This window comes from Miniopterus natalensis, chromosome 19 (assembly GCF_054644295.1).
Source record: "Miniopterus natalensis isolate mMinNat1 chromosome 19, mMinNat1.hap1, whole genome shotgun sequence".
Classification (NCBI taxonomy): Eukaryota; Metazoa; Chordata; class Mammalia; order Chiroptera; family Miniopteridae; genus Miniopterus; species Miniopterus natalensis.
In genome coordinates this window covers 35,564,947-35,582,049 of record NC_142099.1, presented here as the reverse complement: position 1 = coordinate 35,582,049, position 17,103 = coordinate 35,564,947, and the positions used below count along the sequence as shown (strand labels likewise).

The 17,103-nt window shown below is 50.1% G+C and overlaps 2 protein-coding genes across 10 annotated transcripts in view; both read left to right on the top strand.

The window, feature by feature from the left end:
- LOC148090957 (uncharacterized) overlaps positions 1–2,932 on the top strand; it is a 70,103-nt gene extending 67,171 nt beyond the window's left edge. For all 6 annotated transcript variants that reach the window (XM_087827936.1, XM_087827935.1, XM_087827933.1 and 3 more), the window contains one exon: positions 2,697–2,932. In XM_087827936.1, the coding sequence (XP_087684062.1) occupies positions 2,708–2,932 (225 nt within the window). In that variant the 5' untranslated portion in view covers positions 2,697–2,707. The remainder of the gene's footprint in view (positions 1–2,696) is intronic.
- Positions 2,861–16,383, top strand: BCL9 (BCL9 transcription coactivator). Of its 4 annotated transcripts, none has more exons than XM_016202385.2 (7): positions 2,861–3,008; positions 3,921–4,234; positions 5,363–5,552; positions 6,416–6,515; positions 9,117–11,358; positions 12,537–12,797; positions 14,059–16,383. In XM_016202385.2, exons 1-7 carry the CDS (start codon positions 2,956–2,958, stop codon positions 15,174–15,176), a joined length of 4,278 nt encoding a protein of 1,425 aa, XP_016057871.2. In that variant the 5' UTR covers positions 2,861–2,955; the 3' UTR covers positions 15,177–16,383. The 4 variants fall into 4 exon arrangements, with proteins under 4 accessions (XP_016057871.2, XP_016057872.2, XP_016057870.2 ...); XM_016202386.2 differs by having other exon boundaries at positions 3,918–4,012; XM_016202384.2 differs by having other exon boundaries at positions 3,918–4,234.
- Positions 16,384–17,103: the final 720 nt, after the last annotated feature.

The window sequence follows — 17,103 nt, the reverse complement described above, 5'->3', positions numbered from 1 at the left end:
GGAGAAGGTATGAAGTGACATTAGGTGGGTAGGCAAGTGAGCTTGCTAGAGAATGCTAGTAGTCACAGGAATGGCTAACCTGGATGCTGTGTTGTGCTGCTAAGCACTGCATATGTCCTTGTCCCCAAGTCTCTGCTTTGACAGGCATTATAGTGATATCTGGCTGAGTGCCAGCTCTCTCTCTTACTAGGGTATGACCCAGCTTACCTGGGCAAATCATTTAACATTTCAGAGCCTCAGCTTCCTCATCTATAAATAGGCATAGCAGTGCCTCCTGCCTTCTGGGGTGGTTGTGAATGAGTGATAATGCTCAGAAGGATGGCTGACACCTAGTAAATGTTTTAAGTATCATATAAGAAGAAAAGAGGGAAACATTGTATATATTGATCTGAAGAGTTAGGAGATTTATTTTGGGGAAAATAATCTCTCTCTGGCTATAATTAACCATTCTGTGGAAGAGCTTTTGCAATCCTTAAAAGTAAACAGTTGAGTGCTAACTTACAAATGTAGGAGCTGAAGAGCCTGATTTTATTCTTTGAAACTATGTGATAAGATACTTGGCAGATTTTTTGTTCAATTGTTCTAAGTGTAGGAAGGTAATTTATTTCATCTACTCCTATGGATTAGGGGTTGAAACACCCGGGTTTTTCCACGTGCCTGCTTCAGCCTTCTGTGCTATCTCTCCACCCATAGAGTAACGGTAAGGAGGCGACCAAGAGCAAAGAGCCAGGTCAACAAGCACTCGCTGGAGACCTCTAAAAGCCGCTCACACTGTGTGCTCTGTCCGTTTGTCTGGGAAATGCCTGTTGATCAGGTTGGACCAAATTTGAGAGACTATGGAGAAGTGTTTTGAAAGTAATAGTGTTTTATGTTCACAGTATTATTGGAAATAATCTTTGCTACCAGCTTATCAGAAATGCCTGACATATTGAGGTGACTTGATATTCGTAATACGTTTTGAGTCCCTTTGGGGGAAGAGTACAGCACAGGTGCCAGGCGGTTCTGTTGTGGCAGAAACTGAGTAAGTCACTGAGGGGTCGACCACCTCAGTACACTATCCTGAGAAGCATAGAAAGACCAAAGAGCTTTAAAACAAGGTTCTTGTCTTCAAAGAACGTAGTGTTTGTAGGGGATGCAGTGTACAATAAGACTATTCAATACAACGTAGGATTGGGTGTTAGAGTGTGTGGTGCGGACAGAAGGCTCCAGAAGAAGTTGTGGGCAGGGACTCCATAGGTGGGAACAGCCCTTCTTTTCCTGAGGAAAATGTTTCCTGGTGGCTTTCTCCATGGGAGATGCACTTGCTACTTCTGTTTTACCAGTGATTCCTGATATGTAGTGAGAAGTTACAAAGTGGTTTATGATTGTTCATGTGGAACTTGACAACCACAATCAATTTTATAGCCTAAACTCAAGGAAAAAACCACAGCTGGAGGTGTTGCGGGATAAAAATACATCCTTAAAATATAATCAAGACCAAAATGTTTGGGGAGATGCTTTCTACTAAGGTTGGCATAGAAATATTCCATAGGCTTTTATTCTGGCTCTTTTCCTGACCCCTGTAAGAAGAGAAGTGACCGTGTGCCTCAGGATGTCCAGGCACCCCTTCCGGTGTCCCAGGGGAAGGAGCGGGACTCGTGCCCGTCTCCAGTGAAGAGGCGCACCTTTCACCCTTGGCAGTGATCCTACTGGTGCCCAAACCCAGAAGACAGCTAACCCTCCCAGTTTTAGTCATGTGTGTGAGCTGCCACCTGAGCCACTTCTAACCCCCTCTGATTCTCTAGCCACTAATCCTGCGTCTGATGGCCTCCCCTGTAGCCCTGTCCCCGTCAGCAAAGTCTCAGGACGTGGGGAGGGAGGTGGTTGCATAGAAACCATATTTTCCCTAACTGAAGGGCTTTTTCACTTGTTCTCTGGCGAGGTTTGGGACTATTTTCTTGACCTTTGTGCTTCAAATTAGCCTTGCAAATTGGCTGAAAAAATATCTTAGTCTTCAAAGATGTTCTCTTACCTTCAGCATTGTGGATCGTTCCCGTGCTCACCCGTGCCTGCAGTCCCTGTCACTGCTCAGTGAGAACCCAGGACACATACTCAGCATGATTTACTAGATCATAGAAACTGGGGAGGAACTGATTGTATTTGGTATTGACTGGAGCTGATTCAGAAGAACCTCCTGTAATGTCCCCTCACCCCAAGCCTTGGGAATATAAGCCTCGATTTGTTTGTCTCATGGTATGAAGTCGGGCTGGGTTTGTTCCATGTCGGTGCCGTTGTTTGTCATCAGAAGTGAAGCACCAGATAGTGGCCATGGATTTGGAGAACCCAGTGGTTTTCAAAGCGTTGTTTTGAAAACAGAAAAATTCAAGTTTCTGAGGGTTTTATATTTGGAAGTAGAGAAATGCAAGGGATATGTGGCTCAAGAGAAAATGTTTTCTCGAGACTGCCTGGTACACGGTGCTTGGGTGGGAGGCTCGCATGCCTGGCAGAGAGCCTTGGTCACTCTCAGCAGCTTTAACGCCATGGCCTTTTGGCCAGAGTATGAACATCGCCCTCTCCTGTAGCCCCGACGGAAGCTGAGGCATGATCTGGCTGCTGCTTCGTCGAGGTGTCTACTGCTCCAACCTTGATCCCGCTCTAAGGGTGTTTTATGTCTCTGTTTTGCTCCCAACTCTCTTTGGGTGGCCTTTTCCCCGCAGTGCGCCCGGAGATGCGAGATTTTCCTTTGGCGGCAGGAGGCACCCCCCCAGAGAATGCCGGAGCTGCAAGGGGCAAGGACCCACGTCCACAGCAGAGGAAAACAAAGAGGAAAAAGGCACATAGGTGGCCAGCGCTAAGGGCCGCACCCCGCAAGCAGTGGGCCGCTGCCGCTGCCCTGAGCAGCTGTTTGTGCTGCAGCCCGAGAGGAACTCGGGGAGCCCGTCCCTGTCTGTGACTGCAAGCTCAGGATTCCGATCAATGCATTCCAGTAACCCTAAAGTGAGGAACTCTCCGTCGGGAAACACTCAGAGGTGAGGGCGGCCCGCGGGCTCCTCGGAGGGACCATGAGCACTCACTGCTGGAACAAACAGTGTGTGGACCTAGAAGCACATGAGACCCAAATGGGGAAAGGAAGAGACGTACTCAGCAAATGGCAGTAGGATGGTAAACAGGCGACGTTTCTGTTCAGAGCTGGTCGCTCTGTCCATCACCCCTGACTGCGCTCTTTGCTGCGCCCCTCAGCAAGGGACAGACGGTACAAGGCGCTAAGCTGGGCCAGTGAGGGAGCTGAGGCCTGGAATGGGGAGGAGGCCTCAGGCCCCGGAATTAAACAACCACCCCTGGGCTGTGAAGCTTTTTCCTCTGGTCCACAGTACTTCATTTGGCATTTGACAAGAATTTTTCTTAGTCCCCTGGGGCAGTGGTCAGTGTCTGCCCCAGTGTGATGCTGCCTGTCGGGGGTGGGTTTAGATCCTGGAGGGTTTTTCTAAGCTGCCAGTCACAGTGGGCCTCTTGCTCTCCGGGACCTGCTCGTATTTTCCAGCACAGAAGCTGGACTCCGGCACAGCTGTCCCGTGTCATCAGCTGTGGGTGGGGGTGGGTAGTATTTTGATCTTCGCGATACCTGTTTGTTTACTCTGCGCTAGTCTTAGTGTAAAGTCACTTCTCTGTGTACATAGAAACGGTTGTCCTTTATTGACAGAGGCCCTAGAGATGGGTCCCCATGTGGCTCTAGGGTTCCTGAGGCTGGCAGGCCACTCTGCTTGATACTCCCTGAGAGGGGAGCAGGGGTGGAGGGAACGAGCAAGTGGCTGGGGTGAAACGTGGGTGGTTCCTGAGTCCTTAGGGTCTTCTTGACCATGATAGAAACTGCTTCTCCCCGATTGTGCTGAGCAGCTGTACCCAGTGTCTGATCGCCCTTTGTTATTTGTCTCTTTTAGTAGCCCTAAGTCAAAGCAGGAGGTGATGGTCCGTCCCCCTACAGTGATGTCCCCATCTGGAAACCCCCAGCTGGATCCCAAATTCTCCAATCAGGGTAAACAGGGGGGCTCAGCCAGCCAATCCCAGCCATCCCCCTGTGACTCCAAGAGTGGGGGCCATACCCCTAAAGCGCTCCCTGGCCCAGGTGGGAGCATGGGGCTGAAGAATGGGGCTGGAAATGGTGCCAAGGGCAAGGGGAAAAGGGAGCGAAGTATTTCCGCCGACTCCTTTGATCAGAGAGATCCTGGGACTCCAAACGATGACTCTGACATTAAAGGTATGTCTATAAGATCTTTGAGACTCAGAGGGAAGTAGGTCTCTGAGGGAAGGCCTCTGACTTGGCGAATGTCAGAGAACTGAATATAGCCAGGTGGGGAGAGCAGGTGTCAGATTCAGGACTTTGTGGTTTAAGATGGGGCTGTTCCTTCTCATTTTCCTGTACCAAAGAAGAGCTCGGAACCGCCTGTCGAGGAATTCTTCCTCTTGAGGATGCAGGTGTTTGGGTTATGGTCACTGTTCATGGCCTAACCACGTCCTGATGGACTTTCTGGCCTCTGTGCTGTTTGTACTTCAGTATCGAGCTGTAGCCCCAGTTTTCTGTGGGGGCGGCCCACACTGGAGCAGTTTGCTGGGTGGCTCTTCTCCATCAGATTAACCCTCTAAGACTTGGGTTTTGTGCTGTCTGGTTGCTACTTTGCCAGGGTTGTGGGCACTAGGGGAAGCCCTGCACTAGTCCGGGTTGGTCACAGCTGGTTTCCGTGTGGTAGAAACCTGGTAGGCACGAAAATGGAGCAAGCCACGGAGAAGATGGGACCGGTGGCTGTGGGTTTAGGCCCTTTCCCTCCTGGTATAGAAGCAAACATCTGAACCGCAGGCCAGCACCTGAAGTTAGTATTCAAGAAGCGTATTCCCCAGCCCGAGTTAGAAATGAAAGCCCGGGTGAGTGCCCACCCTCTCCCCCCTCCCTCAGGCATTGGGGGAAGCCTGTTAGCAGGGCCACGCTGCCGGTGCGGGCGCTGCCCTGGCCGGGGGACAGGCGCTTGCTGTCCTCAAGGATTTGAGTGCATCGACAGCAAGTTAGGAACTTTGTAAAATGCTCACTGCTGATGGAAGCCAAGTTAAGGGGCTCTGGGTTCAACTCGCAGGGCCGTCCCAGCGGCTCCAGGAAGGTTTCCGGGAAGAGGGGCCGTGTATGCTAATGCCTGAGGATGTGGGGCAGAGAAGGGGGGGCTCTCTCATTGGTCCCTTGGGAGACGCGTTTCAGTCTCTGTGAGTAAGAGGCGTCCTGTTAGCAAGGCACTTCCTCCTTGACGTGTTCAAGGTGGGTTTGTGTTGTTATGATGCTGTAGATGCTGGCAGAAGAGAGTGGGGTTCTTTCTGTGACATGAGTTTTTCATTCTTTTAGAATGTAATTCTGCTGACCACATAAAGTCCCAGGATTCACAGCACACACCACACTCGATGACCCCGTCCAATGCTACGGCCCCCAGGTCTTCTACCCCCTCCCATGGCCAGACTACTGCCCCAGAGCCCACCCCTGCTCAGAAGACTCCAGCCAAAGTGGTGTATGTGTTTTCTACTGAGATGGCCAATAAGTAAGTTGATGGCTGCGTCCTGCTGTTGGCTTGGCTTACGTGTCTGGGCACCTAAGTTCTTATTCCCGTTGAAAATGGATCCCTCCCCCCACTTGTATTATTATGACTTAAAGTTAACAGCATAGAGGGAGGTAAAATAAAGCAACAGCCCCCCCACCCCCGCTCCCCAAAGGCAGCACAGCTGCTTTCTTGGGGCATCTTCCAGATGTGCTTACGCAGACATACAGTGATACCTTTTTAACACAGAAGGGACTGATGGTGTCATATGCTTTCCTACAGCTCAGTATTCTTTTTAAAGTGACATAAGTATTACATGTCTACTTTAGAATAATTAGAAATGTAAATTATTAAAAAAGAAAAAATATCTCTGGAACTCACCAGGATAACTACTCTGAACATTTTGGTACATGTGTTTCAGGTGGATGGATGGATCAATGGATTTTTACTTATAACAAATGTGAATGTACCCTACATACAGTTTTCTGACTTTTTTTCACTTAAGATTATTAAATTAAGATACACAGGGAACCTTGACAGCCTTGGTTTGTCATCAGGTGTTGTGGGATTTCATGTCCCCCTGCTCAGGCTGGGATTTTGAACTAGGGTTCTCAGTAAAATCTTGATTTTTTTTTTTTAATGCCTCTTTTGCGATTTGCTAATGGCTATCTTTTAATTTCAGAAGTTTGACGGTAAGTGATAGACATATAATGAAAACCTGATTCTGTGGATTTCTTTTCATTGAACATTTCTGGTGGTTCTTTGTACTTCTCCCTCATCTTACAAGTTCAGTCAGGGTAGAAGTGCTTTGGATTTGCAGTCAGTGAAGTAGAAACAGGCCCCAGTGTGCATCTCTGTCTTTGCAGAGCTGCAGAGGCTGTATTGAAGGGCCAGGCTGAAACCATCGTCTCCTTCCACATCCAGAACATCTCGAGCAGCAAGACCGAGAGAAGCGCAGCCCCTGTGGTACGTTGTTTTGGAATTGGAATGGTGGTTTAAAGGTTCTGCAGCGACTAAAGGTGGGAGATGGAGAATGTCATTGAGAGGGCCATGGTCTTGATGTGATAAGCTGCTTTATGGGCATTTGCCCTACTCCAGTGTTTTGTGGTTTGAGGCCTGCCTATCCCACTGCACTGGCCTTTCCTACTGGCGTGCTGGTGTATCAATGAATTACTGGGAGAGCAAAGGTGCAAAATAAAAAAGGATATCTTAGGATTTCCTTCATGTAACTGTCTCTTCGAAAATCTGAATTCAGACCCTGTGTATAGAGCAGATTAAAAAAAAAAAAAAATCTCTCGAATTAGTTGAAGAGCAAAAAAAAGCAACAACTAAAACTACAATAGTGGAGTACATGCCAATAAATCGTGAAGTCACAGAGTCATAAATAAATCAGAGCCTCCGTGACTTTCAAAATGATTCTTATTTATTTCAAAGGAGGAGGACCATTGAATGCTCTTAATTGCTTGATATTTCCAAAATTATAATACATGTTCATCTGTTTCCTGTCTGGAACTTGAGCTTCTAATAGAAAACTACATTGGAAGAAGCACACAGTGGCTGGATTAATGCAGGTAGTGTTCCAAATGGAACCAAAAGATGTTTCTGTCTGGCATTGTTGAGGGGTTCCACCAAGTGCTGTGAGGATATGGAGATTAAGACACAGTCTGCTTTCGGGAAGCACGATGTCTGCTACTGGGAGCAGTCTTGACCATGGGACAAGTTAAATGGCTGTAAATGGCTCAAATGACAATTTAAGAGAAAATAGATGACATTTCAACAAAGTCCTTCTCTGCTGACATAGCAGAGCTTGGGCTTTCCTAGACTTAGAACAGGAATTTCATCTTCCTTGTGCATCTCCACTATTACAGAGGATAGATATAGCTAATATTTAAATTGTGTGTGTATTTATCCATCTGTATGTATGTTTTAAATTTATACTTAGATATGTATATATTAAATTTATATTATCCTAGAATGCACAGGCTACAATGCAACTCAGACCAACATTTTATTGACTTAATGACTGATCTTAATACAGTTTCACCTCTACCTTCTCTGATAGTAAAATGTAGTCAGAAAAGGAGTTAGGCAGGAAGTTGGCAGTGAATCACCATCACTCCAAATTGCAAATAAAAGGGATGGCACTAAAATTCTTTTCTTCTGTCAGTGTCACCTTATATGAAATCAGTGCCCACCCCCAACAGACAAAACCTGATCAACAAAACCAAACTTAAAACAGCACTGGAAGGAAATGGAGACCTCCACACTCCACTTATGGATTCAGGGGTGTGGAAGGCACTTTGACATACAGAGTCCTACAGGCTCAGCCGTCCTGACCCACACCAGTCTCCGCAGGCCTATGTGCATGGACCCCTGCAAGTGAAACATTCGTACACATAGTCACAGTGTGAACATTCAGTTGTGTTTCTATGCAGATACACATAATGACTTACGTACCAATTTGCACACAGGTAAACATTCCAGAAGGGAGGTGGAGAGGTAAATAAGAGCCTTAGGGTTTTGGAAATACAAACTGGATTAAGTGAACAGGTAGGAGCAGATGAACATCAGATAGGGACCACGTGGCTCCCTGGAGGCTGGGGAAAGCTCCCTGAGGCAGTTTGTGACTGGGCCTTCTGCTCTTTAGCACCTTCAGCACTGCCAAGGGTTAGGCCCGGAACATACATGTCCTTCTTCCAACACTAACAGTACCAATGCCACCTGCTATGGGTGAGCGCCTTCACCCCGGACTCAGCATAGCGTTGGTACTTATTAAATAATAATTAGGTGACCATCAGCCTGTAAAAAGGGCAGTCTACTTTCTATTGGAAAGAACAGATCAGGAGACACCACGAGCTAGATAGCCTCAGATTTCTCCACAGATGCTTCCTGCCTACAGATTATCTTACTGCAGTTAATGTACAAATTCTTATCAAATATAGAATCAGTGATCACAAACTGAAAACAGAAACCAGAGATGCCAGGCTGCCTGGAAACTCAAGGAGAGGAGTACGTGGTCACCACCCTGCCAGAGGAGACCTGAAATGCGGCGGCCTTGCCTGCTGCCTCTGGCTGGTAGGGGATGGAGCTGGGACGAGCACTTTCTCTCTCACTGGGAAACATCAGGCCTTTTGATTGACAGTGAGACGTCTGCATACACAGTTGTACTTTCAGTGAAAAGAAGAAGGTGTTAGGTGCAGCCTCCCACACACCAAGAAACTAATCTTGCTCTGAATCAGAAACACATAGTAGACATGTGATATCAAACCTGTTCCTCGAAATAGATACTCAGATGTATTCACTGCGGCAGAGTGGCTCTCCCTGGCATGCCCAGTAAGTTGTGGAAACCTAACCTTCAGCGAGGGGAAGAGGGTGCCAGTTGACAGCAAAGTGGAAGAAAAAATCAAACATCTCCACGTCCGAAGTGGCGTTGGTTGTACGTGAGCAATTCCTACAGCACGTGTCAGTATAGATTCGTGTGACTGGGACAGGTCCTTTATAGCACATCTTGCTCTTTTAATTGCCCTTCTGTTTACCAATGATTTTTTAAATCTCATTTATCTTCAGAACACACAGATATCTGCCCTTCGGAACGATCTGAAACCTCTCCCACAGCAGCCCCCCACTCCAGCCAACCAGGACCAGAATTCTTCCCAGAACACCAGACTGCAGCCAACTCCACCCATTTCGGCACCAGCACCCAAGCCTGCCGCGCCCCCGCGGCCCCTGGACCGGGACAGTCCTGGGGTAGAAAACAAACTGCTTCCTTCCGTAGGCAGTCCCGCCAGCTCCACTCCACTGCCCCCAGATGGTGCTGGGCCCAACCTGACGCCCAACAACCGAGCAGTGACCCCCGTCTCGCAGGGGAGCAGTAGCTCTTCAACAGATCCCAAAGCCCCCCCGCCTGCACCACTGTCCAGTGGGGAGCCCCCCACACTGGGAGAGAACCCCGATGGACTGTCCCAGGAGCAGCTGGAGCACCGGGAGCGCTCCTTACAAACGCTCAGAGATATCCAACGAATGCTTTTCCCTGATGAGAAAGAATTCACAGGCGGACAGAGTGGGGGACCCCAGCAGAGTACTGGGGTATTAGATGGACCTCAGAAAAAACCAGAAGGGCCGATACAGGCCATGATGGCTCAATCCCAAAGCCTAGGTAAGGGACCTGGGCCCCGAACAGATGTGGGAGCTCCATTTGGCCCTCAGGGACACAGAGATGTGCCCTTTTCTCCAGATGAAATGGTTCCACCTTCCATGAACTCTCAGTCTGGGCCCATGGGGCCCGACCACCTGGATCATATGACCCCCGAGCAGATCGCGTGGCTGAAACTGCAGCAGGAGTTTTACGAAGAGAAGAGGAGGAAGCAGGAGCAAGTGGTGGTGCAGCAGTGCTCCCTCCAGGACATGATGGTCCATTCGCACGGGCCCCGGGGCGTGGTCCGGGGGCCTCCCCCTCCTTACCAGATGACCCCCAGTGAAGGCTGGGGGCCTGGAGGTACGGAGCCGTTTGCTGATGGGATCAACATGCCACATTCTCTGCCCCCGAGGGGCATGGCTCCCCACCCCAATATGCCAGGGAGCCAGATGCGCCTCCCTGGCTTTGCAGGGATGATAAACTCTGACATGGAGGCGCCAAATGTCCCCAACCCAGCATCTAGACCAGGTCTTTCTGGAGTCAGTTGGCCAGATGATGTGCCAAAAATCCCGGATGGTCGAAACTTCCCACCTGGCCAGGGAGTGTTCAGTGGTCCGGGCCGAGGGGAGCGCTTCCCGAACCCCCAGGGACTGTCTGAAGAGATGTTTCAGCAGCAGCTGGCAGAGAAGCAGCTTGGCCTCCCTCCGGGGATGAGCATGGAGGCCATCAGGCCCAGCCTGGACATGAACAGGATGATCCCTGGCTCCCAGCGACACATGGAATCCGGGAATAATCCCATCTTCCCTCGGATACCGGTTGAGGGCCCTCTGAGCCCCTCCAGGGGGGACTTTCCGAAAGGAATGCCCCCTCAGATGGGCCCTGGTCGGGAACTTGAGTTTGGGATGGTTCCAAGTGGGATGAAGGGAGATGTCAGTCTCAACGTCAGCATGGGATCCGGCTCTCAGATGATACCTCAGAAGATGAGAGAGGCCGGGGCGGGCCCTGAGGAGATGATGAAGTTACGCCCCGGCGGCGCAGACATGCTGCCTGCTCAGCAGAAGATGGTGCCCCTGCCTTTTGGGGAGCACCCTCAGCAAGAGTATGGCATGGGCCCCAGGCCGTTCCTTCCCGTGTCTCAGGGTCCAGGCAGCAGCAGTGGCTTGCGGAATCTCAGAGAATCAGCTGGGCCCGACCAAAGGACTAGCAGCCGGCTCAGTCACATGCCGCCACTACCTCTCCACCCTCCCAGTAACCCCACCGGCCTCGGCACCGCTCCCCCAGCCCAGCGCGGCCTGGGCCGGAAGCCCTTGGATGTGTCTGTGGCAGGCAGCCAGGTGCACTCCCCAGGCATCAACCCTTTGAAGTCGCCCACCATGCGCCAAGTCCAGTCACCAATGCTGGGCTCGCCCTCCGGGAATCTCAAGTCCCCCCAGACTCCGTCGCAGCTGGCAGGCATGCTGGCGGGCCCAGCTGCTGCTGCTTCCATTAAGTCCCCCCCTGTCCTGGGGTCTGCCGCTGCTTCGCCTGTTCACCTCAAGTCTCCATCACTTCCTGCCCCGTCACCTGGATGGACCTCCTCCCCGAAACCTCCCCTTCAGAGTCCTGGGATCCCTCCAAACCATAAAGCGCCCCTCACCATGGCCTCCCCAGCCATGCTGGGAAGTGTCGAGTCAGGTCAGTATGCTCGCGGCCTCACAGTTGCACCTTGTAGCTGGACTGCAAGGGCCAGTTTTATTTGCTTTAAGAAAACTGCTGTCCTGACTCGGTTATGCAGCCAGAGGAGGCGGCCTTTGCCGAGATGGACGTATTTGTTGGTGAGGTGTGTGACCAGTACTTCCTGGGGCTTATGCACAAGTGTCCGATCCTGGTGAAGGACTCGGGCTTTTAGTGCCCAATGTGCTTGTCAGATAGGACTGTTACAGGAGAAGGGAAATGGGAAATCTGTGTCACTTTGCAGAATAATTTACATTTGCCAAATAAAAGGTCAACATTGGATAAATGTGGCTTCTTTAAAGAAGACCTGCCCACTTCAAGGGGCTGCCCTCGTGTCGAGAGATTCTGAAAATAGTCAGCAAAGGGGAGAGCTGCTGAGGGACCTCAGTGGTTCTTGTAAACACCTGTTGACCACAGAAACGGTTACCGAAACCTTCTTGGTAGACTGCTGTTCTCGCAGATCAGCTACAATTTATTGGTATTTTCCTCCTAGGAGAAGCTCTCACTGATGATGGTGGTTTTGTGAATGAGACCAGAGGTGGTCAGTGGAAGATAAGCACTGAGCTGTAAATACTGGGTCCGAGCTGTCTCCACTTGAGAAAGATTAGAATCAGAATAAGACAGGAGACTCACCCTATAAGTCAAGGTGTTTCTGTTGGGTAGCAGTTCACAAAAGCCGTACAGTGGAGCAGCCCCCTCGGACCTTTCTCGTTCGGACGTCTTGCGGAAATTAATCAGGCGCGGGTGCAGGGTGATGGGTTAGTAGCCGGGGTTGGGGCACTAGCCTGGCCTCACATACCAATCCCTGAGTGGCATTCTAAATTGCAGCTGGCGAGGGAACTATCCGCTTATTTCCCATTCTCTTCAGTGAGTAGTTGTCTGTAAACCATGTCGTTCCCAAGCTTGAACTAATATTTTTAACACACTCTTGGTGTGTGCTGTCCCCTCTGCGGATCTGTCACCTCCACGTCTCCCTCTGTGCACACACGGGGCTCGACCAGAAGGATGATTTGCGTCCTGGGTCTAATAACACGGTCCTGTTCCTCGCCTCGCTCCTGGCCTTGCTCGTTCAGTCAGAGGCCCCCTGGCCTTCCGGTGGAATCTAATTCCCTGCCTGGCTTTGTTCCGCTTTCTCCTAGGTGGCCCCCCACCTCCTACAGCCAGCCAGTCTGCCTCTGTGAATATCCCGGGAAGTCTCCCGTCCAGCACACCTTACACCATGCCTCCAGAGCCGACCCTGTCCCAGAACCCACTGTCCATTATGATGTCTCGAATGTCCAAGTTTGCAATGCCCAGTTCTACCCCATTATACCACGATGCCATCAAGACCGTGGCCAGCTCAGACGACGACTCCCCTCCAGCCCGTTCTCCCAACTTGCCATCAATGAATAACATGCCAGGTGAGAAATCAGGAAGATGGGACGCAGAGCTAGTGCTGGACAAGAGAAACTTCTTGCATGTTTCCTTGGTAACTGTGGCCCTCAGTACATGGAGGTTCCACAAGTTGAAATACATTCCATCTAAGTTTCAGCAGAATCAAAGTGTCTTGACTAGAGGAAGGTAATGCAGGTTTTCCAAGCTGCTTACAGAAGTTCTGATGCTTCTGTTACCTAGATTTTGGGGGGGGGGGGGGGGGGGGGGAGGCGTGGTCCTCCTGGAGCAGCACTGAAAGCAGCTTTTAAAAAAAAAAATCTTTTTTTAAAAAATCCTCACCTGAGGATGCAGCTTCTTTTTTACATGCTAATTGGCGTGTCTCTAGTTCTGAAGTGTTTTCCTGAAAGGGCCGCCTCAAACCACAAGCAGCCACAGGATTTCAGACAGTGGAAAGCCCCTATTTCCTAGAGAAGCACTGTCCTTGGGACTAGAGAGAGAAAATTCCTTCTGTACTCCTGCACTCCTTCACCCCTCTCTGTCCTGCACCCCCCCCAAAGGAAATAGTCTGGGGTGGTGAGGTGATCAGCAGAGGGACTGACTTTTCAGCCATTCTGAGTATTAGGAATGCTCCTTATTTATCAGCAGGTTCAGGTGTGCCATGCGGACAGCACAGCATCATGACACCCTCAGTGCTAATTCCACAGACACCAAGTATGGACATGTCCCAGAGACTGTAGTAGAACCTGCCTGCCATGCGTGTTCATTGAAAGTTACCATTTCTCTAACATTTCACGTAACCTGGGGTGTGGAGTGCTCTCTGGGGCGGTATGAAGTGACAGTGCCAGATGTCAGTCCATGGAGCCTGCTTGGGTTCCTGTTGTTGTTTCTGATTCTTGGACTTGAGGACGGCTTAATCCTTCTGAGGATGGACTGTATTAAGTCATTTAGGCAGATTGTTTGCTTCTATATTAAATGTTTCCAATGAAGACGACTATACTCATTTGCATATTAATTTGTAACTTTTCACACAGGAGACTTTCTTCCCAGTGTCTTCTGCATACTCTTATGTCGTACAGTGTAAGATAATATATTGCCTGGTAGAGCTGTTGGTTTGTGTGCCCCCAAATGTATTATAACCTTATTGAGGGCAGGGTTTGTTTGGTGTATGTTTTCCTAGCATAGTACCATGCACATTGTTGCACAGTCATAGTAATTTTTTTGTTAATTTGATTTTTTATAGTTCTGAATTGCTTTAAGTTGATTCCTTTTATGTCTTTTTTTTTCTAGGAATGGGCATTAATACACAGAATCCTCGAATTTCAGGTCCAAACCCCGTGGTCCCGATGCCAACCCTCAGCCCAATGGGAATGACCCAGCCACTTTCTCACTCCAATCAGATGCCCTCTCCAAATGCCATGGGACCCAACATACCTCCCCATGGCGTCCCGATGGGGCCAGGCTTGATGTCACACAATCCTATCATGGGGCATGGGTCCCAGGAGCCTCCAATGGTACCTCAAGGACGATTGGGCTTTCCCCAGGGCTTCCCTCCAGTGCAGTCTCCTCCACAGCAGGTTCCTTTCCCTCACAATGGCCCCAGTGGGGGGCAGGGCAACTTCCCAGGAGGTATGGGTTTCCCAGGAGAAGGTCCCCTCGGCCGCCCCAGCAACCTGCCCCAGAGTTCAGCAGACGCAGCACTTTGTAAGCCTGGAGGCCCAGGGGGTCCCGACTCCTTCGCTGTCCTGGGGAACAGCATGCCTTCAGTGTTTACAGACCCAGATCTGCAGGAGGTCATCCGGCCTGGAGCCACCGGGATCCCCGAGTTCGATCTGTCTCGCATTATTCCATCGGAGAAGCCTAGCCAGACTCTGCAATATTTCCCTCGAGGGGAAGTCCCTGGCCGTAAACAGCCCCAGGGCCCCGGGCCTGGGTTTTCGCACATGCAGGGCATGATGGGCGAACAAGGCCCCAGAATGGGACTAGCGTTACCTGGCATGGGAGGCCCAGGGCCTGTGGGAACTCCAGACATCCCTCTTGGCACAGCTCCATCCATGCCAGGCCACAATCCAATGAGACCACCAGCCTTTCTCCAGCAAGGCATGATGGGACCTCACCATCGGATGATGTCACCAGCACAATCTACAATGCCTGGCCAGCCCACCCTGATGAGCAATCCGGCTGCTGCCGTGGGCATGATTCCTGGCAAGGATCGGGGACCTGCCGGGCTCTATCCTCACCCGGGGCCCGTGGGCTCTCCAGGCATGATGATGTCCATGCAGGGCATGATGGGACCCCAACAGAACATCATGATCCCCCCTCAGATGCGGCCCCGGGGCATGGCCGCTGATGTGGGCATGGGTGGATTTGGTCAAGGACCTGGCAACCCAGGAAACATGATGTTTTAAGCTGCTAAGATTGGATATGCCGATCCTTGTCAAGAAGAGATTTCGGTCCTGAGGGCTGCTCTAGGGGAGTCCCAGAGACGGTCATGCAATAGGAGGGCAGAGACCCGAGGGCTGCTGTGGGGGAGGGGGGACTCGAGAATGTATGGATTTACCTGAAAACAAATGATTCATTTAATCAACAGGTGTGTTTTTTTTAAGATTTATTTTTTAAAAATTATTTTTGTGGACTTGGGTATCCCATGATGGCGCCTCCTTTTGGGACTCTGTAGCCGTGCTTTGAGAATTGCCATCGGTCATGTGTTGCACCATTCTCTGTATGTTTACGTCCTTTGGACTGGCTTCTCCCAGGATTCTTTTCTGGTTTTGTTTTTTGCTTTGGGCTTTATTTTTTTGTGTGTACTGTACTATATTGTAAAAGGGATTTTAGCAGAGACGTAAGTCTTTGGGACGAGAGGAGAACAGGAATGCTGGGCTGTTTACTTTAGGTGGAGAATCCATCTTCAGACCTTTGGACTATTTTCTTTCAACTCCAGTGTATAGAAAAACCAAACTACGACCTCAGAGCAGAGTATTAATGAAAAGCACAAAAAAGGAACTAAGTTCAGTGAGGGGCGGGGGGAGGGAATAATTTTTCTTTTTAAAAACAATGGCGTTTAGGACATTCTGTTTTTCAGTTCAAGTGCTCTTCAGCACTGTCCCCCCCAGTCTGCAAACCCACCGTTGCGCTCCTCTCGGTTTCCCTTCCCTCTCCTTCCCAGCCTCCTTGGTTAAGCGTGTTTTCCGTGTCCCCGTGGGTGACCCCTGCTTCCCTCTTCTCTTTTTCCCTTTGGCAGCTGCAATTACATGGTGTTATTTTGGGGAAATAATCTGACAAAGACTCACCTTCCATGCTGGGCATCTTCCTGGCTTCGGGAAGGAGAGGCCTGTCTTTGGGATGCTCAAGGGTCTTCTTTTCCCTTTGTCGTTTTTTTCCCCAATATACCTGTTTTTTTGTTCTCCTTTTATTAAGAATCCCCAAGTGAATTTTATTAACGTGAGAGTGGAACAGATGCTAAAAGCTACCCAGGATTTTGTTTTTAATTTTGTGGTTCCTCCTCTCCCCCCTCCCATGCGTAAAACGTTCTGTGTAACCTCCATTAAATTTGGTACAAAACCACTCACCAGAGCTGTGGTGTCAGAAAAATAAAATATATTGTTTCTTACAAAAGTGAGCTGCCTTTTTGTTTGTTTGGATTCCTGTTGCCATGTGACTCAGAGCCTAGCGCCTGTGTTCAGTTGACCGGTAGGGTGCAGGTGAGGGGAGAGCTGTGCAGGCCTCACGGGGGAAGCATAGCCTTGCTGCTGCAGATTTACCCCGCACTGCTGCTCTCAGCCCCGAAATCCTAGCTGCAGGCAGAGCAGCAGCCCCGGTCCCTCTGCTGAGCTACCTCTAGCTAGAGGCTGCTAATGGTCTTGTCTAGGAATTGCTTTGAGGGCCAGTTCAATGGTGTGAAGTAATTAAGGCCAAAGGTCTAGTCATTTGAGTGAGTTAGGAAATGTCCCTGCATCTTGGATCTTGTTAGGAGAAATACTCTTACGATACCTTGAAAATCACGGGTTTGCACAGTCCGTGGGTTTCTGGGGTCCTTTCTGTCCCCGCCTCCCTGGCTGCTCACCGCCCGCCGTGCCCCTGTCCGAGCCCCACTCAGGCTGCAGCTCCCACCACGCGTGCCTTCAGCACACTGCGAGGGCCGTGTCTAGGGGACTAGTTGTTTGCGTTTCTGGCAGGTAGATTTGCTCTCGCGTGTGCATTTCCTTTGAGTTGTAGGTGTTTTTAGCTGAGTGAGTGGGTGGCTGTGAGCATGTTTGTTCTTAGGTGGGAATCTCAGTGAGGAGCAGCAGGTGCAGAGTCATCTGCAAACTCGGACAAATTGGGCTCTGCTGGTGT

What these genes read in the sequence shown, in the direction of transcription:
- BCL9 (XM_016202384.2), top strand. Translation starts at nt 2,956, where the DNA reads ATGCATTCCAGTAACCCTAAAGTGAGGAACTCTCCGTCGGGAAACACT. An exon ending in CCGTCGGGAAACACTCAGAG is followed by an intron (nt 3,009 to 3,917) that starts GTGAGGGCGGCC and finishes TGTCTCTTTTAG; the next exon opens with TAGCCCTAAGTCAAAGCAGG. An exon ending in GCTGGGAAGTGTCGAGTCAG is followed by an intron (nt 11,359 to 12,536) that starts GTCAGTATGCTC and finishes GCTTTCTCCTAG; the next exon opens with GTGGCCCCCCACCTCCTACA.